Source organism: Lacerta agilis, chromosome 10 (assembly GCF_009819535.1).
Source record: "Lacerta agilis isolate rLacAgi1 chromosome 10, rLacAgi1.pri, whole genome shotgun sequence".
Lineage (NCBI taxonomy): Eukaryota > Metazoa > Chordata > Lepidosauria > Squamata > Lacertidae > Lacerta > Lacerta agilis.
Genome location: NC_046321.1, coordinates 70,343,977 through 70,364,926, shown reverse-complemented (window position 1 = coordinate 70,364,926; position 20,950 = coordinate 70,343,977). Strand labels below are relative to the sequence as shown.

At 43.8% G+C, this 20,950-nt stretch overlaps 1 protein-coding gene across 1 annotated transcript in view; it reads left to right on the top strand.

The window, feature by feature from the left end:
• Window positions 1-20,950, top strand: part of ITPR2 (inositol 1,4,5-trisphosphate receptor type 2) — a 347,129-nt gene that overhangs the window by 230,894 nt on the left and 95,285 nt on the right. The window contains exons 38-39 of the mRNA XM_033163298.1: window positions 12,998-13,106; window positions 19,276-19,463. Of these exons, the coding sequence (XP_033019189.1) occupies window positions 12,998-13,106; window positions 19,276-19,463 (297 nt within the window). The remainder of the gene's footprint in view (window positions 1-12,997; window positions 13,107-19,275; window positions 19,464-20,950) is intronic.

Genomic DNA, 20,950 nt, shown 5'->3' with positions numbered 1-20,950 from the left:
AAAAAAAACATGTTTAGACCAGGCCAATATGGCCAAACATCTTTCGACCCGGCCAATATGGCCAACTATCGCCCAGTCTCAAATCTACCATTCTTGGGCAAGGTGATTGAGCGGGTGGTTGCTGAACAACTCCAAGCACACCTGGAAGATGTGGACCATTTGGATCCCTTCCAATCGGGATTCAGGCCTCATCATGGGACTGAAACTGCCTTGGTCATGCTGGTCGATGATCTCCGGTGGGCTAGGGACAAAGGTGAGAGCTGTTTCCAAGTTCTGCTGGATCTCTCAGTGGCCTTTGCCACCATTGACCATAACATCCTTCTGGACCGTCTAGAATTGGGAGCTGGGGGCACTGTTATACAGTGGTTCCGCTCCTTCCTCCTGGGCCGTGTTCAGAAAGTGGTGGTGGGGGATGAGTGTTCAGACCCCTGAGCTCTCACTTGTGGGGTGCCTCCCTCAGGGTTCCGTCCTCTCCCCCATGCTTTTTAATATCTATATGAAGCCGCAGGGAGAGATCATCAGGGGGTTTGGGCTGGTGGTTCATCAGTATGCGGATGACACCCAGCTCTTCCTCTCTTTCAAATCAGAACATGTGAAGGCGGTGAAGGTCCTGTGTGAGTGTCTGGAGGCGGTTGGAGGATGGATGGCAGCTAACAGATTGAGATTGAATCCTGACAAGACAGAAGTACTGTTTCTGGGGGACAGTGGGCAGGTGGGTGTGGGGGACTCCCTGGTCCTGAATGGGGTAACTGTGCCCCTGAAGGACCAGGTGTGCAGCCTGGGATTCATTTTGGACTCACAGCTGTCCATGGAAGTGCAGGTTAATTCTGTGTCCAGGACGGCTGTCTACCAGCTCCATCTGCTATGCAGGATGAGACCCTACCTGCCCGTGAATTGTCTCGCCAGAGTGGTGCATGCTCTGGTTATCTCCCGCTTGGACTACTGCAATGCGCTCTACGTGGGGCTACCTTTGAAGGTAACCTGGAAACTGCAATTAATCCAGAATGCGGCAGCTAGACTGGTGACTGGGAGTGGCCGCCGGAACCACATAATACCGGTCCTGAGAGATCTGCATTGGTTCCCAGTACGTTTCTGAGCACAATTCAAATTGTTAGTGCTGACCTGTAAAGCCCTAAACGGCCTCGGTCCTGTATACCTGAAGGAGCGTCTCCACCCCCACCGTTCAGCCTGGACATTGAGATCCAGCACCGAGGGCCTTCTGGTGGTTCCCTCACTGCGAGAAGCAAAGCTACAGGGAACCAGGCAGAGGGCCTTCTCGGTGGTGGCGCCTGCCCTGTGGAATGCCCTCCCATCAAGGGTCAGAGAGATAAACAACTACCTGTCATTTAGAAAATACCTGAAGGCAGCCCTGTTTAGGGAAGTTTTTAATCTGTGATATTCTGATGTATTTTAATATTTGTTGGAAGCCTCCCAGAGTGGCCGGGGAGACCCACCCAGATGGGCGGGTCTCTATTATTATTATTATTATTATTATTATTATTATTATTATTATTATCCAGGGGTGTACAAAGTGGGGGTGGAGGGTGTGTGTGAGAAGATGGCCCCTGACTCCCTCCAGCTGTAGAGTGGCCGAGGGCATGCAGCGTCCGTACGGGCTGTATGGCCACCGTGCGCATGTGCAGCATTCCATATGGAGTGTGCACGCACAGGATGCCGCACAAGCGCAATCCATACAGGCTGCCCCACCCCGGGTGCCAGAGAGGGTTCCTCCGCCGCTGAGATTGTCAACCAGCGATACCAAGGTGATTTCAGTCCCATGATGGTGCCTGAATTCTGATTGGGAGGGATCCAAATGGTCCTCATTCTCCAGACATGCCTGGAGTTGTTCAGTGATCACCCACTCAATCAACTTGCCCAGGAATGGAAGATTTGAGACTGGGCAATAATTGGCCATAATGCCTGGCCCAATTATTATTTTTAATAACCAATAAGTGATTGGTTTCACTCGTCCAAGCAGCATATCCTCAGAGGTAACAGGTTTAAATTGATCCCATACAACTTGACTAGACAGAGCTCTGGCATTCTCCCATCCCAGCCTTGCACCATGGTGGAGTCTACTCTTTTCTGAATCTGAGCAAAATCATTGTAGTGAGGACCCCAAGATTTCCTGCAACGATTTTGTAAAGTTTTTCTGCAGATAAAGTTATCTCAGAGAATGTGGATGGGCTGCTTGGATCGTGAAACCAAGCACCTGTCTTCTTGATCCTTGCCAATCCTACCCAGACAGTCATTAGCTCTGGTTAACTCCGCATACCACCAGGGAATCAGTTGAGAGGCCATCAGCATGGGATAATACACCACTCTCTGAAAATCATTTGGATCCACTAAGTGGTGAGAGCAGACCTCTCAAATCGGTCCCACCTCCCTGCATAGGGGTGTTGTGATATTATGACATGACGAGCTGCGAACGCTGCAGCAAGGTCACAAGACTCAAGAGTCATATTTCACTCTGTGAGAAACACACTGGGCATACCAGCTCCCACACATGTGATGTCATTGTATTTTACTATTGTACTTTCTTCTTTCTGTTTTGCATCAGGAGGTGCAAGATGCTTTAAGACACAGCTCTGAAATAATGAGCTGCTACGCAGAGACATTCTGCTCTAATTCTACAATAAAGTAGATCTTAGCCAAATGGCTGTTGTGTGTGTTGTTTTCAAGCTGGGAACAACCGCATATTACAATTGTGCCCCTGGACTCCAGAAGCCAGAGGGCACAGAAGACTTCGTCCGCCTTGGGGTCAGTCTCTCAACTTGCCCCCGCGGGAAGTTTTCATAACATTGGTAGCAGAGGATGGTTTCCGAACATCGGACCTCTGATTGACTTCTGCCTGATGTTTATCTGCCGGCAAAGAAAGCAGCCTTAAACTGTGTGCTTCGTTCCGGGGGAGTTATTTCGTGCTGAAGACGGCCGTTTCCCGCTGTGAGAAGAAGACGCGTTAATTGGACTGTGAGTAGCCGGACTGATTTACGAGGCAATAAACCTCAGAAGGCTAGGTTTGTTTGCTTAAATTGCTTTCTGAAGACAGAGAGTGAAAAGCCTGCTTTTTCGCCAATATGGCAAAGGATAGCAAGCAGAGCAGCAGCTCCCTTTGTCCACTTCTCACTGATGAAAATTATCAGACATGGCGTATTAAAATGGAAGCTGTGCTTACCAGGCAGAATTTGCTTGATGTGGTCACTAATGCCCCTCCACTGCTCCCTGGCCCTCGATGGCTGAACAGGGATAATCAGGCGAAGGCGACCATTGTTTTGCATCTTGACCAATCTCAGTTAATACACGTCAGAGATTTGGTCCACGCTAATGATTATTGGGTTGTTTTGCAAAATGAACATTTAAGGATTGCGGCAGGAAGTTCCATGCTGCATTTCCAACGTCTCACCAACCTAAGGTTAAAGGAGGGAGACAATTTGCGTTCGCATCTTAACCATATGAAAGAATTAAGAAGTGAACTCGCACAACGCAACGTTCAATTGAACGAAGATGTGTTTTGTTTCATGGTTTTGAATAGCCTCCATGCCGGTTATAGTGCTATTGCATCACAGCTAGGTGCCCAGGATGCTCAAAACTTAACCGTTGCCAGAGTCTTCTCAACTTTGCTAAATGAGCAAGATCGTTGTGCTGCTCAAAATGAGGCTAATGGAAGGGGGAGTGAAGCAAGAGCGTCCTCAACCCCACCTAGTGGTCCAACTGAGCATGTGCAAGCTCTTAAAGTCATACGCTGCACAAACTGTGGAATGAGAGGACACAGTTTCCAGACCTGCAGAAAGCCCAAGAAAGGATCTAACCAACAAGCCGGTGGATCTACAGGCAAGGCACAAGCCAAAGTCTCCAAAGGGCGCACATTTGCATTGCTTACACAAGGCGTGCAGGAGCAGGATGACATTGACATTGACCTGGCTTTTGTTATTGACTCAGCTGCCAGTCACCACATGACCGCAAACAAGCGTTTATTTAAGACTTTTAAGAGGCTGGACTCCACCGTGTCGCAGGTGAGTGGAACACACCTGAAATCGACTGGAGTTGGAACTGTTTATCTTCAGAGTCTCCAGCTGTCTATCAGCAACGTGCTATATGTGCCAGAAATTGCCTACAATCTGCTAAGTGCATCGCAGCTTACCGAGAAGGGATGCGAGCTCAGACTACGCAAAGGACTGTGCACAATTTTTAAAGATGGAGAAGTTATCTTTACAGCTCAGAAGAACAAAGATGGACTTTTTTTACTGTCTTTTGATTCAAATGACTGTTGTTATGATGTTGTTGACTCTTATTTTGCAGGTGCTGCTAAGTCCAAGGAGACTACCAAACAGCCACGCAGAGAAAAGGTCACAAGATGTTTCCAGCAGGTTTCTGCTGATGTAATAGGACTTCTGCCAAAATCTAGAGGCGGAGCTACCTGTTATTTATTGCTGTCTGATCATTTCTCTAAATTCTCTTGGATTTACACAATGAAAAGTCCGCAGCAAGTCTTGGCCAAGTTCACTGAATTTTGTGCTAAGATAGATTTCATGCATGATGGAAAAATTGAATGTTTGTATACTAATCAATTACCAGTGTTTGATTCACAGGAGTTCAAGGACTTTCTAAGTCAACATTGCATTCGGCACAAAGTTGCTGTCAGCCAATCATCATGGAACAAAGATTTGTGTGTTAAAATTAACACAATACTACGTGAGGGTATGCAGGCGCAATTGCTAAGTGCAAAGCTGTCTGACCAGAATTGGGCTGAAAGCCTATCTGCCTTCATATATGCATGGGTCAGGAGTATTCCAAAAGGAATGGAATGCTCACCTTATGAGATACTGTTTAACAGAAAGCCTTCTGTTAAGCATCTTAAGGTTTTTGGTTCTCAGATGTGGGTGGAATCACTTGAAGGTGCAACCATCCAAGGCATCTTTATGGGCTATGAGAAAGGTCAATACAGAATTCTATTGCCTTCCTCAAACACAGTAATTCTTACTCAGGAGGTAGAACCTACTGTAAAGCCGGAGACACAGATTCTCCAAAGCTTTCCCATTGATGTCAATACATATGAGGATACTGACACCAGCAGTAGCAGTGCAAGCTCAACCACGGCTAGTTCCGACACAGGTGACACTGTCATTGAGAGACCTCATGATAGTACCAGGCCATCAACAGATGATGATGTGCTAGAATCTTTAGAGCCACTGTTTACAATTGGTAAAGTTTCTCCAAAAAGTCCTGTTCAGGAGAAACTCAGCAAAGAAGATCTACATCTTGTGCGTAGATCTGAGAGAGTAACAAAGGGTCAGGCGCCCAAACGCTACTCCAAAGAGTTTGCAATCTCAGCTGTTGCAAATGTAGCTGTAGTTTGCACTCAGGCTCATTTCACAGGTGTGAAAAAGCCACCACAACAGGTTGCAAAGTTCAACACTGTTTCTGCCAACACACACAGAGCAAGTGCTCTGGTCCCCTGGAGAGTTGGTTATCAAAGGCTTCAACTGGTAGAACCAGTCTCAGAGAGTTCCAAGGATGGAACAAAGACAACAGATTCATACTGTGTATATGATAACTGTTTGTTTACTTCTCTTAATGATGCCTTACTTTTCGCCGCTCTTACATTGTCTAATATCGGGGGAGGATGTTGTGATATTATGACATGACGAGCTGCGAACGCTGCAGCAAGGTCACAAGACTCAAGAGTCATATTTCACTCTGTGAGAAACACACTGGGCATACCAGCTCCCACACATGTGATGTCATTGTATTTTACTATTGTACTTTCTTCTTTCTGTTTTGCATCAGGAGGTGCAAGATGCTTTAAGACACAGCTCTGAAATAATGAGCTGCTACGCAGAGACATTCTGCTCTAATTCTACAATAAAGTAGATCTTAGCCAAATGGCTGTTGTGTGTGTTGTTTTCAAGCTGGGAACAACCGCATATTACAATTGTGCCCCTGGACTCCAGAAGCCAGAGGGCACAGAAGACTTCGTCCGCCTTGGGGTCAGTCTCTCAACTTGCCCCCGCGGGAAGTTTTCATAACAAGGGGAAGGTCACTGAGAAGTCTAGTTGCACCAGGAAGTGATCTAACCATGACACATCTTTTGTTCCACTTAATTGAACAAACCCATGCCCACAAACCTAAACACCAGATCTAAGGCATGTCTACAGCTAAGAGCAGGGCCTCCCAGTTGAACGCCGTGGCCCAGGGAGAGAGAGAAAAATAGGGGAAGTGAACACCTGGCTTCGCAAATGGTGCCAGCAGGAACGGTTTGGATTCTTAGATCATGGTCTGAAGTTTCTTGAAGATGGACTGCTGGCAGGTGATGGGCTGCACCTCACAAAGGTTGGGAGGAATGTTTTCGCCAACAATCTCAAAAACCTCACCAGGAGAGCTTTAAACTGACTTATGTGGGGGAGGGTGACAGTGGTCCTGAAGGAAGGAGTCTATCAAGTGCTGAAGATGATCATCCAAATGTCAAAGACCAAATGGAGCAAACAGCATGCAGACCTAGTGGTGGGAATAAAAAATCCTTAAATAAGAGACTAGGGGGAATGATCAATGGTCTTCAATGTCTGTATACTAATGCACAGAGCATGGGAAATAAACAAGATGAACTTGAGCTCTTGGTACAGCAAACTAAATACGACATAATAGGTATCACTGAAACCTGGTGGGATGAGTCTCATGATTGGAATGTAGTAATAGAGGGATACAATCTATTTCAAAGAAATAGACCAAACAGGAAAGGAGGAGGAGTGGCGTTATATGTCAGGGATGTGTATACCTGTGAAGAGATCCAGGATTTAAAACTTCAAAGCCAAACTGAGAGTATCTGGGTCAAAATTAAGGGAGAGAAAAATAACAGTGATCTCATTGTGGGAGTTTACTACAGATCCCCAAGCCAAACTGAGGACACAGATGATGCTTTCCTGGAACAGATGACCAAGCATTCAAAAGGAAGTGAGATAGTAGTAATGGGGGATTTCAACTATCCTGATATTTGTTGGATGTCAAACTCAGCCAAGAGCACAAAGTCGAACAGATTCCTCACTGGCCTTGCAGACAATTTCATTGTCCAGAAAGTGGGAGAAGCAACAAGAGGATCAGCCATTTTAGATCTGGTCTTAACCAATAGTGATGACTTGGTAAGTGGGGTAGAAGTGGCAGGATCATTAGGTGGGAGCGATCATGCTCTTCTGGAGTTTATTATACAGCGGAATGGAGCAACCAAGCATACTAAGACTCAAATTCTAGACTTTAAGAAAGCGGACTTCAGAAAATTTAGGGAAGTGCTGGGTGTGATCCCATGGTCAGTAATACTAAAAGGGAAGGGAGTTCATGATGGATGGGAGATTGTTAAAAGGGAGATATTAAAAGCACAACTTCAAGCAGTACCAATGAGACGAAAACATGGAAGGTGCCTAAAGAAGCCTGGGTGGCTATCTAAAGAACTTTTAACTGATTTAAGATTTAAAAGGGATATGTACAAAAAATGGAAAAAGGGGGAAATCACCAGAGAGGAATTCAAACAAATAGCCAGCACGTGTAGAGACAAAGTCAGAAAAGCTAAAACACAGAATGAACTCAGGCTTGCTAGAGAGGTTAAAAGCAACAAAAAGGGCTTTTATGGGTATGTCCGTAGCAAAAGGAAGAACAATGAAACAGTGGGGTCACTTAGAGGAGAAGATGGTGAAATGCGAACAGGAGATAGAGAAAGGGCAGAACTCCTCAATGCCTTCTTTGCCTCGGTCTTCTCCAAAAAAGAAAACAATGCCCAACCTGAAGAATATGGAGCAGATGATTCAGCAGGGGAAACACAGCCCACAATAAGTAAATTTCAAATTCAAATTTATTGCGGCTATAAGCCCATAAAAACATAAAATATATGACATAAAGTTACAGCAAACCATAGACCCTGGAGTCATAGGGAAACAAACCACAGCACAAATACAAGTTTTAAAATTGCAACCAGGGAGCAGAAAACAAAAGTATTAGTGGTCGTGTAGTTGGCCACAGCGCCTTTTTTGAGATATGACAGAGTTTAGAAACCTTGCCACCTGCAAGGTTGTATAGGAGTCGTTGTCTTGCAGGAGTGAGGCAAGGTGTGACTCAGCTGGTGCACCTGTAAGTTTCTGAGTTATTGGTCTTAGTAATTTTGCCCGAGCCTCACTATGCAGGGCACAGATAAAGATTATATGATGGAGAGATTCCGTCGACTTTTTATCACAATCACAAAAGGTGGAAACTAGGCCCTTGGAATATCTATGTCTCAGGACATTAGAAGGAAAAACATTAAACCTCGCTTTGGTGAAAGCGAATCGGTGCCTAGCAGTGGAGAGGGAGGATAGGTATAGAGGGACATGATGTATTGCAGTAACTCCAAAGTTCCGAGGCGAGCAGACACCCCCACCCAGCATATGATTACGCTGCAGCTCCAAATCGTCCAGTCTTTGTTTGATTAATCTTTTTGCCGAAGCAGGGTCTAAATTAAGTGAATCTGAAGGAGAGATTCCAAAAGACAGAAGTTTGGCGTGGATTTTCCCAGTCCAAGGGTTTGCAAATTCGTCACGCCAAAGACATTGGACGAGATAATGGCTGGGTAATCTATGCCAAAGAGTTAACCAGTAGGTGAATATTCGTTTCCATAAGAGAGTCTCTAGTGAAGGAATCTTCAATTCTAGTCGTATAGCTGCATTACTAACACACATAGGGAGTTTTAAGAGCCGGCGAAGAAACTGATTTTGCAGCACCTCCAGCGGGGCCGGATTTACCAGAGCTGCCCAAAGCGGAGCTGCATAAGTAAGAGTGGTAATAACTTTTGCATTGTACACCTTTAAAGCCAAGGGCACGTGTAGGGCTCCGTCTGAGAAAAAGAACTGGAGAAGTGCATGAGATAGAGTTTTGCCCTTGTTAAGTAGATGTTGAACTTGGGATTTCCAGCTCAGGTTATATTGAAAAACAATCCCTAGATATTGGAATTTAAAAACTTGATCTATTTTTACTCCACCAAGCTTCCACTGAAAAAGTTTCCGACTTCTAGAGAAGACTACAACTTTTGATTTTGAGTGGTTGATGGACAATTAGTTAGATTGACAGTAAGCAGTAAAGATCTTTAACGCCCTACATAGCCCAACCCTTGAGTAAGAAAGGATCACCGCATCATCTGCGTATAAAAGCAGCGGACAACGGTAGTTTGCGATGCGGGGGGCGTGAATGTAAGCGTGCGACTCGTTTAGAGGCTCTCTTATATCACTGACAAACAGGTTGAAAAGGTAAGGTGCTAATATACAACCTTGTCGGACTCCTTTATTTATCGGGACCGCATTTGTAAGGTCACCAGCGGGGGTAAGTCTAATTCTGGCAGAGGATCCACCATGCAGTTGGATCATGAGCCAAAGGAGCCTTTTATCAATGCCCCACCTCGCCAATTTCTCCCATAGAATGGTTCTGGGGATGCTGTCGAAGGCTGCCTTCAGGTCTATGAAGGCAGCGCATAAATGTCCTCGACTGGGGAAGGAGTATTTCCTTGCAAGGTGATAAAGGATTATGGCATGATCTATGGTGGAACGATTGGGTCTAAAGCCCGCTTGTTCATGGCCAATCAGGTTGGATTCTTCTGCCCATTGAGACAGTTTAGACAGCAACAAGTGGGCATAAATTTTCCCTATAGTCGAAAGGAGGCTGATACTACGATAGTTCCCTGGATCAGCAGGAGGACCTTTTTTATAGATTGGTATAATAATGGCTTCCTTCCATGTCTTGGGAATACAGCCAGTAACATTAATGGCGTCAAAGGTTTTGGCCAGGATTCCTGACCACCACTCAGGATGTGATTTAATGGCCTCTGCAGGAACCAGGTCAGGGCCGGAGGCCTTGAGATATTAGGACTGATATTTCACCTGGATCTGTGGGCGGCCATCTGGGTAGGTGTTCGAACAAGTGCTCCAGATGAGGAACCAGAGCTTCGGCCTGTGAGAAACATTTCCTCAGGAACTGTTCCCAAGTAGGGGCCGGGATAACAGTCAAGGGATATTTCCTAGCTCTACTGTTAATTAGTGACCAGAATTCATTAGCTCTGCGGGATTTGGAAGCTAAGATCAAGGCTTGCCAATGGGTAGACTGCCACTCCCGTTTTGCCATTTTCAGAGCCTGTTTATTTGGCTTGAAAGTATATAGACGGTAAGCTGGAAGCGCCTGAGTTTTTATACTCGTTGTATATTGAGCGCAGTTGGAGTTTGGCTTGTTTACATACAGAGTTATACCAGGGAGCTCCTGAGTTATATTGGGCTCGCGTAACTGTTTGAAAAAAAGGCAGTAAAGTTTGCTGTAAGGTGGCTAAAGAGATTCAGAACTGCACTGGGTTCACATGAGTCGGAGATTGAAACAATTGGATGAGCTTGGATTTCTTTCTGAAAAAATTCTTTATACTTTAGGGCGAGAACCTCTGACCATTTAATCCCTCTTAATTTAGATGCTGCGTTGATTTCCATGAGGGGAAAGTGTCTATGATCAACCCCTTGCCAAACCAGAGAAAGCGTGGCCATTAGGGGAAGGTGGTCACTAACTTGCACATTATCGACCTTAAAGGAAAGGACACTCTTAGCTAAATCCCTGGAAACCAACAGGTAGTCAAGGACGCTATTAGATTTTGTGCCAAGATGAGTAAACTCCCCCAGTATATCAGGGGGGTATCTACCATTCAAAAAAACTAAATTCAGGCGGATGGCCATTAGATAGAAGATAACTCCTGCCTCATTTACTCTGGAATCCTTAGAAATTCTTGTTGCAACGTGCTCCCATTCGTAGTTGTCAAAACAGGGGGTAACCCACAATTTGGTTTTAGTCAATGAGTCCCAATTGGCAGCGGTACGGGCATTAAAGTCTCCACCGATTATAGAAGGGATATTTGGGGACAATAAGTAAGGAGGCAATACAAGAATACTTGGCTAGTTTAGATGTATTCAAGTCTCCAGGGCCAGATGAACTACATCCAAGAGTATTTAAAGAACTGGCAGAGGTGATTTCAGAACCACTGGCAGTAATCTTTGAGAATTCCTGGAGAACAGGCGAAGTGCCAGCAGACTGGAGGAGGGCAAATGTTGTCCCTATTTTCAAAAAGGGGAAAAGAGAAGACCCAAACAATTACCGCCCAGTCAGCCTGACATCAATACCAGGAAAGATTCTAGAGCAGATCATTAAGCAAACGGTCTGTGAGCACCTAGAAAGGAACGCTGTGATCACTAAAAGTCAGCATGGGTTTCTGAAAAATAAGTCATGTCAGACCAATCTGATCTCATTTTTTGACAGAATTACAAGCCTGGTAGATGAAGGGAACACTGTGGATGTAGCCTATCTTGATTTCAGCAAGGCCTTTGACAAGGTGCCCCATGATGTTCTTGTAAAGAAGCTGGTAAAATGCGGGCTAGACAATGCTACCATTCAGTGGATTTGTAACTGGCTGACTGACCAAACCCAAAGGGTACTCATTAACGGCTCCTCTTCATCCTGGAGAGAAGTGACTAGTGGGGTGCCACAGGGTTCTGTCTTGGGCCCAGTCTTATTCAACATCTTTATCAATGACTTGGATGATGGGCTTGAGAGCATCCTGATCAAGTTTGCAGATGACACCAAATTGGGAGGGGTGGCTAATACCCCTGAGGACAGGATCACAATTCAAAATGACCTTAACAGATTAGAGAACTGGGCCAAAGCAAACAAGATGAATTTTAACAGGGATAAATGTAAAGTACTACACTTGGGCAAAAAAAATGAAAGGCACAAATACAGGATGGGTGACACCTGGCTTGAGAGCAGTACATGTGAAAAGGATGTAGGAGTCTTGGTAGACCATAAACTTGACATGAGTCAACAGTGTGATGCAGCAGCTAAAAAAGCCAATGCAATTCTGGGCTGCATCAATAGGAGTATAGCATCTAGATCAAGAGAAGTAATAGTACCACTGTATTCCGCTCTGGTCAGACCTCACCTGGAATACTGTGTCCAGTTCTGGGCACCACAGTTCAAGAAGGATACTGACAAGCTGGAACGTGTCCAGAGGAGGGCAACCAAAATGGTCAAAGGCCTGGAAACGATGCCTTATGAGGAACGGCTTAGGGAGCTGGGTATGTTTAGCCTGGAGAAGAGAAGGTTGAGGGGTGATATGATAGCCATGTTCAAATATATCAAAGGATGTCATATAGAGGAGGGTGAAAGGTTGTTGAAGCGGACACGGGGCAATGGATTCAAACTACAAGAAAGAAGATTCCACCTAAACATTAGGAAGAACTTCCTGACAGTAAGAGCTGTCCGACAGTGGAATTTGCTGCCAAGGAGTGTGGTGGAGTCTCCTTCTTTGGAGGTCTTTAAGCGGAGGCTTGACAGCCATCTGTCAGGAATGCTTTGATGGTGTTTCCTGCTTGGCAGGGGGTTGGACTGGAAGGCCCTTGTGGTCTCTTCCAACTCTATGATTCTATGATTTATTCAGGAGCAGCCCCATGGAGGCCATGCTTTCCATGAAGTCTTGAGCAGCCCCTTGTAGGGTCATGTTGGCATGGTTGTTAAAAGCCCCAAGGACCACCAGACTAGGTGTCTCCAGAAGAACATCTGCCACAACCTGAAGCAGCTCCCCTCCTCTCCCTCTTTCATAGCTCATATATGCACTTCCTGGCTGTATGTGACTAGGTGCATATATGAGCTATGAATGGGAGAAATTAGATCTTCCTGTGGATTCTGAGCATGAAAAGAGCACAGGGGGCTGCTTTATCTTGAGTCACATTTTTTGGTCCATCTAGCTCAGTATTGTCTATGCGGACAGGCAGTAGCTCTCCAGAGTTTCAGACAGCCCTGCCTGGGGATGCTGGAATGGGGATGGGGTCCTTCTGCATGCAAAGCAGATCTTCTACTGCTGAGCTAAAGCCCACTGGTAACAAAATAGCCAAGAATATGAAACTACTTACTGGTGTGTTTACCAAAAACTCTGACTTTTCCTACTGTTTTTATCTTCTTAAAGGGTAGCAACCTGAGGAAAATACTTCTTAATCGCTATTTTAAAAGTGACTATGGAACCAGTGTCAACAGTCCTCTGTCCAGCAACTACAGCAAAGCAATGCAAGGAGGAGGTACGGTAAATAATTATAATTAACTCTTTCTGTTCAAAACGGAATATGTCTCAAGCAAGGAAAAATGCAATTTGAAAAATCAAGCATACACACCCATTGATTTCCATGGGAGAAAGTACTAGTAACTCCTATTGAAATCAAGGGGGTCTGTGGCTTGATTGAGTACAGGAAACAAAATATGTTCTGTTCTGTGAAATCTTGTACATGTCTGCTTAGTCCCTGGAGTGTGAAGGGTTCCACACACAGTGTAGAACTTACTTTCATATACCGTATATCGTGGCGTATAAGGCAACTGGGCGTATAAGGTATACTCACCCAGCCCGGGCTCCATGGTGGCTGAGGTGGCGGCGGCGGCTGGAGCAGCGGGGAGAGCCTCCCCCACGCCGCACAGGAGATCTCCGCGCTTGCGGCGGGGAGAGGCTCCATGGCGGCTGAGACTGCGCACGCACACACGCAGCCAGTGGCGGGGCGGAACTCCGCGTCACGTCGATGATGTTGCCGGCATACAAGACAACCCCCGACTTTAGAGAAGATTTTTCGGGATTAAAAAGTCATCTTATACGCCGCGATATACGCTAAGTAATGTGTCAGATTACAGGGTTAAAGTGCTGAGCTTTGACCTGACCTGACAGCCTTATGCAGAACTTAGTGCATTCAGCACTAAGATTAATTTTAAAATCAATGCCACCCTCCAATAGAGAGTGCAGCATACTTAAGTCCATTGATTTCAGCAGGCTTAAGCATCCTCAGTGCCACACTGGATTTTGGCCTAAATGTACTTATTATTATTTATTGAATCTACCGGTATATACCAGGAGGACTCAGGGCAGTTCACAGTCTAAAATCAAATATAAAAACACAAAAGACATAATCAAAATAAAAACAACAATCCTCCACCCCATAAACAAACTTAACTGCAGGGCCGTCTTGTCCATTTGGGCTGGTGGCGCACTGCGCCAAGGCGCAATGGCCTGGAGGGCGCCTCCACCCTCCGGCAGCGCCCTCCGGCTGCCCGCGGAGCAAGGGAGCTGGCCGGCCACGCCACGCCCTCCGGCTGCCCGGCAGAGCACACTTAGAGCATCCGAGGTGCAGATGAGTCAGACGGTGCAGCCCTGCCACACCAACCACCACTTAGTTGGTCTCTAAGGTGCTACTGGAAGGATTTATTTATTTTTTTATTTTTATTTTGTTTTAACCTATTTCCTATAATTATAGCAAAAACCTATAACTACTTCCTTAGGCAATATTAAATATTACAATATTTATTCAAATAAACTTTAAATTTCTTCCAGTATTCTTTGACCGTCTCTTCTCCTTGATCGCGGAGTCTCCCAGTCAGTTTGGCAAGCTCCATAAAGTCCAGCATCTTCATTTGCCATTCGTCTATTGTTGGCATTTTTTGGCTCTTCCAATTCTGTGCAAGTAGTAGCCTTGCAGCGGTTGTGGCATACAAAAAGAATGTTAAGTCTTTTGGGGGTGTTTCCTCTCCTACTAATCCCATTAAAAAGGCTTCTGGTTTCTTAATTAAAGTGTCTTTCAACACTTTTTAAATTTCATTATAAATCTTTTCCCAGAAGTCTTTTACCTTGGGGCACGTCCACCACATGTGGTAAAAGGTCCCTTCTTTTTCCTTACTTTTTCAACATTTATTAACAGATGTATGATACATTTTTGCAAGTTTTACAGGTGTTAAATTCCATCTATACATAATCTTCATTACATTTTCTCTCAAAGCAGTACATGCAGTAAACTTAATTCCTTTTTTCTACAATTTCTTCCAATCTTTAAACATAATGTTGTGCCCCATTCTATCATTACAGATTTCACTTGTTCATCCTTCGTATGCCACTCCAACAATAAATTGTACATTTTGTAAAGATTTTTACTCTTTGCATCCAACAATTCTGTTTCCAATTTGGATTTTTCTAATTGAAAACCAGTATTTTTGTTATCCACTTTACACACTTCATTGATCTAATGATATTGCAACCAATCATTTAAATTGTCTTTAAGCTGTTCATAAGACTTTAATTTAAATTTATTATCCACTTCCATTAAAAGATCACTATATTTCAACCACTTAGTTTCCATATTTAACCTTTTATGGGCTTTAGCCTCTAATGGTGTAATCCATCTAGGTGTTTTTCTTCCTAGTAAATCTTTATATCTCATCCACACATTAAACAATGATTTTCTGATTATATGGTTTTTAATACCACTATGGCCCTTAATCTGGTTGTACCATAAGTACACATGCCATCCAAATCAAAACCTTCCAAGTCTAAAAGATCAGTGTTTTTCCAACGTAAACCATTCTTTAAGCCAAAAAACCACAGCAACTTCAAAATAGTTTTAAATCTGGCAGGGAGAAGCCCCCTCTTTCCTTTTCATCTGTTAAAAGTTTCTTCCCCTGCCAGATAAATTTAGATAATATTTTTGCCACTCCTTAAAACACTTCATGTTGTCTACAATGGGTAACACTTGGAATAGAAATAATTTTTTTGGCAAAACATTCATTTTTACAGCAGGAATTCGGCCTGAAAATGATAATTTCAAATTAGACCACATATCCAGATCTCTCTTAATTTCATTCCATAACTCAACATAGTTATCTTTATACAAATTCAAGTTTTTGCAGTCATATTCACACCAAGGTATTTCACCTTTTTAGCAAACTTCAAACCAGTGTTCTCTTCTAATCTAGTAATCTCCTCAACCGTAAGATTTTTACCTAATACTTTGGTTTTACTCTTATGCAAATTGTCTGAAATCTTGTATCAATTCCAGTGCCTTACATGCATTGGATTCTGGGAGCAAAAGGAAAAAAGGACTCTAAATTTGTCAACAATTGCATGGTGATCTTTAAAACAAAGGAATAAAGAGATAAAATTTTGGGCCTACATTACGAAAAAGCCCTCAGAGTCCAGAAACATCCAACTGTACTTTTTAAAGAAATTCCCAGGCTCTTTTTGGAATAGCGGAAACAGTATTCAGACCTCGCAGATTCTTTGAGAAGGAAGGGTATTCTCTTTTGTTGGGAATACCCTCAAGGCCTTTCAAGGAAAGAAATAAAGAATCAGAACAGTGGAAGAAAAAAGAAGATTCATTGAGGAAAAATGCAAAGGACTTCCAATCAGGCCCTTCTTTGCCAAGTTCAGAATTGGGAGCACAAGGAGGAGCTCAATCAGGTGCAGAAGCAGCAGAATAACTTTACACCGTTTCTTTTCTGGCTTAAGACTTTATAAAGATGGCACTTAGGGTGCTTTCTTGGAATGTGAATGATTTGAATTCGTGCCAGAAAAGGAATTAAATCAGCCATATCTTGCTGAAACACAAACTGGACGTGACTTGCTTATAAGAGACCCATATGACAAGATTACACAGAAAAATTATACAAAATATATAAAAGACTAGGACAAGAATTTATTTCATCTGACAAAGTGAAAAAAAGAAGAGTTGTGATTTCTGTGAGAGAAACTTTCTCCAAAATTAGTTTTTAAGGATGAGGGGGAAGATATGTCGCAGTACAAATCTCTGCGCAAGGTGAAAAACTTTTGGTGGTGGGAATCTATGCACCAAATGATGGCAAATCGGGCTTTTTCAAAAACCTTGGAACAAAATTATTGGACTTTTTGGACTATAAAATAATCCTGATGGGAGATCTAAATGGGGTAGTTTCTACAATGATGGACAGAACTCAAAGGCAAAAGTTTTCGAATGATGGAAGACTACCCAAAACGTTCTTTGATTTGGTGGACAATTTGGACCTGGTGGATATTTGGAGACTAAAATATCCAACAGAAAAAGACTTTACGTATTTTTCTGAGCCAACCGGTCCTTGAACTGTTTGGATTACATTTGGATTACAAAAGATTTTGTTCCAAGGGCATCAAAAGTGGAAATCTTACCAAAGATTTGTTCTGATCAAAATGCAGTATTTATGGAATTAAAACTAACTCTGCAGGGTTCCTTTAGATGGAGGATGAACGACGCTTTATTTAGGAATGAACAAATCATCAAAGATGCCCAAAGGACCCTAAAATATGAACTCAGCTACAGATTTGAGGGTCATTTGGGATGCAAGCAAAGCAGTTATGAGAGGTTTCCTGATCCAACCAAACACTATTCAGGAAAAAGCTCAAAATGAGAAAAAAGAAAATATTCTGTCACACCTTAAGGAGAAGGGGAAAAAGTTAAAGGCTACTCTGAAAAACCAACAGATTCAAAAGGAGATCAAAGTTCTACGATCCCAATATTCTACAATTATTAATCAGGAGATGGAATGGAAAATTAAATTGATGAAACAAAGGACTTTTGAATCGGCCAATAAATGCAGAAAACTGTTGGCCTGGCAATTGAAAAAGAGAATACAGTAGCGCATATTGTGGTGGATGGAAAACACATCGAAAACCCTGCGGAGATTAGGAAAATTTTTCAGAAATACTACAAGCAGTTATATGCAAAAGAAAAAAAGCATATAGCCAAATTACAACGGTTTTTAAACTCTAATGGTTTGCAGAAAATTCCCATGTATTGATATCTACACAAGAGGTTGAAATGGCGATAGGCCAGTTGGAAATCGGGAAGGCTCCAGGACCAGATGGTTTAACACCCAAATACTACAAGACATTGAAGGAATGTGTGTAACAAAATATTATTGTTGTTGTTGTTGTTGTTCAGTCGTTCAGTCGTGTCCGACTCTTCGTGACCCCATGGACCAGAGCACGCCACAAAATATTAAGGGGGGCCAAGTACCTGAGACCTGGAAAGATGCATTTATTACTCTGATTCCTAAACCTGACACAGATAGAGCTCAGGTGAAGAATTACCAACCAATCTACTTAATGATAATAATAAATTTTTATTTATACCCCGCCCTTCCCCGCCAAACTGGGCTCAGGGCGGCTAACACCAATATAATCACAACAAAAACATAAAACAATTAATTAAAATACAGATTGAAATACAATTTAAAATTTAATTTAAACTGCAGCCTCATTTTTAAGTAGCCCACCAATCACACCAAAAGAATGAAACATCAGGGTTAAACTGAAACTGACCCAAAGGCCAGGTGGAACAGCTCCATCTTGCAGGCCCTGCGGAAAGATGCCAAATCCCGCAGGGCCCTGGTCTCTTGTGATAGAGTCGGGGCCAGTACTGAGAAGGCCCTGGCCCTAGTTGAAGCCAACCTAACATCCTTGTGGTTCGGGACCTCCAAAAAGTTATTACTTAAGGATCTTAAGGTCCTACCCGGGACATACCAGGAGAGGCAGTCCCTTAGGTACGATAACAAAAATGTGGTAAATGTGGATAACAAAATTTTTGCAAATATTCTGGCAAGAAGATTGAAAATAGTCTTGAAGGAATTTATAAATACTCAACTCAACTCATTTTATTTCAGCTTTAAGCCCATAAACACAACAACCAAACACAGAAACAGAACATCACAGAGTGGTTTACAATTACTAACAATAAAATAGCTTTAAAAATACCCAGCTGAGTAGAATATGATATAAGTTTAATTAAAATTTCAACTGTATATAGCAAACCATTGTGTTTCTTAAGTGCCAGGACTGAGGTCAGAAATTTTGCCATATGTAAAGTTACAATTGGGTCTGTATCTTGCAACAGAAGAGCAAGGTAAGTCTCTTCCAAATACCCCGGTAATTTTTGAATTAATGGAAGTAGTAAAGTCTTTCGGGCATCAGAATACAAGGGGCAGACAACCACTATATGGTGCATGGATTTCTCATCCTGATGGCGTTGCGACCAACCGGAAGTCCCCCTTCATTAGTAAATCTAAAGCATATTGGTGGACCACAGGGATTTAGAATTTTAAATAAAAAACAAGGACACTCAAGTCAGCATATCCCCTGGGGTAGGGCACTTTATACATGCTGAGAAGTGCTCTCATTTTCAATTCCCTCCTGTATTTTAGAGCTTAGCCCCGATTCATATTAGAGTCTGTTGATTATTTAATTACTTTTATTTTTAAAAGTGGCACTCTCTTACGTTAGTATATTAGTATAGTAGTGTGTCCACAAGTGTTATAGTAAATATAAGAAAATGAGGCAATTACACTAGGAATTACCTAGGAATGATTTGATTTCAAAATGAATGTATATTTAAAATGTATCTGATTCTTGGCTTTTATTTGTCCTTATTCCAGGTAGTTTTTCAGGACAAGATTCAGATAAGTCTGGTGTGTCAATGCAAGATATTCAGTGCCTTCTGGATAAAGAAGGAGCATCAGAACTTGTCACGGATGTCATTGTTAGTACCAAAAATGACAGGATATTCTCTGAAGCCATCCTGCTTGGGATTGCATTGCTTGAAGGTGGAAACACACAGATCCAGGTACTTGCTTGGTATTGCTTTGTTCTTTCTATATATCTGTCAATACTGAAAACCTGTTCAAATATGAAAACAACTTAAGGGAGCACACAGAGAAATGCACAAGCAGGAGTCAATGCATTTCAAGGTGAGTTTCTTTTCCCTTTGCCTTCACCCCTGAAACATGCATTGCCTCCCACTCTAGGGCTTTTACTCTTCCAAGGGTATCAACTCCCCCCCCACATTGTGGGGGCACGTCATGTGATGAGTCATGTTGCATGTCATGTGATACGTCCCACCCCCACCGAGCGCTCACGCGCCATGTAAGGGCACACAGGTATCTTGCCGCTGCGATGATGGAGCTTGCACGGACCTGGTGGGGAATGGGCTCCATGCTCAGCCTGCTCCTCCCCACATGACATTGGGCGGGGAGGAGGAGGCAGTGTGGGGCTGCTGGGCTCTGCACTCTGCCTTCTCCTCCCCATGCAACATTGGCAGGGAGGCAGAGCAGGCTACAGGATTTTGGAGGAGCCCAACCCCCTCCTTAAAAAATTTGGGGGTCCTGAAGACTTGGCATGCCTGTACTCTTCCCCTCATGCTTTAGCATACCGTCTGCTCTTTCTCCTCTAATGCCCTTCCAAATATCACACTTGCATGGCAGATGTTGTTGCTTTTTATCAGGTTTTTTTTTTTTTTTTGCTCTTTTGACTGAGGAAGGGAAGGTGGCCTAGTGATGGCATATGGTCCAGCCAATTAAATGTCGAGCAGAGTCAGCACCTGCTGACAGAATTGGTTTCCTCTGAGCTTGATGCTGCAGGGAAGGTGGTATGTCTAACCAAAACAGGTTGGTGTAATTCCACAGGGGATTGATGGCTCTGATTATGTATATATGCACATACCCTCAGAGTGCCTTGTATCTTCTTCCATTGCTACAGGTTGGTGAGGGTCTGGGCAGTGGTGTCACAACAGGGGGCGGTGTGCCCTGGGTTCTATGTCTGCGGGGGGGGGGGGGTGACAAGAAGTCACCCTGCGGAGACTTGCGGCGACACGAGCAGCCATTGTGCTGCCGTAGCCACATGTGGAGGATCCTCCATTTGCGGCTGCAGCCGCGAGCAGAGGATCACGGCACCAGCAGCAAACCGCTAAGTACCGCACATGTGCGCCACCGCACATGCGCTATACTTAGCAGTTTGCTGGTGGTACCACTCCAGTGCCATACAGACAGTGCCAGGATTCTTTGCTCACAGCTGTAGCATCGATGGAGAGATCCTGGCACTGTCCGTACAGCGCTGGAGTGGCGCCGGCAGCAAACTGCTATACAGCACATGTGTGGTGTCACTACGTATGACGCATGTGTGATACATAGCAATGCTGCACATGCACCCTATGTAGCGACGCCCGCCCCAGGTGTCACAATGCCTTCCTTCACTCCTGGGTCTGGTGCCAGCCCTGCTTGTTAATCAATTAATTTAAAGAAAGGTTTCAGTCTGAATAATTTGATCTGAGCCAGG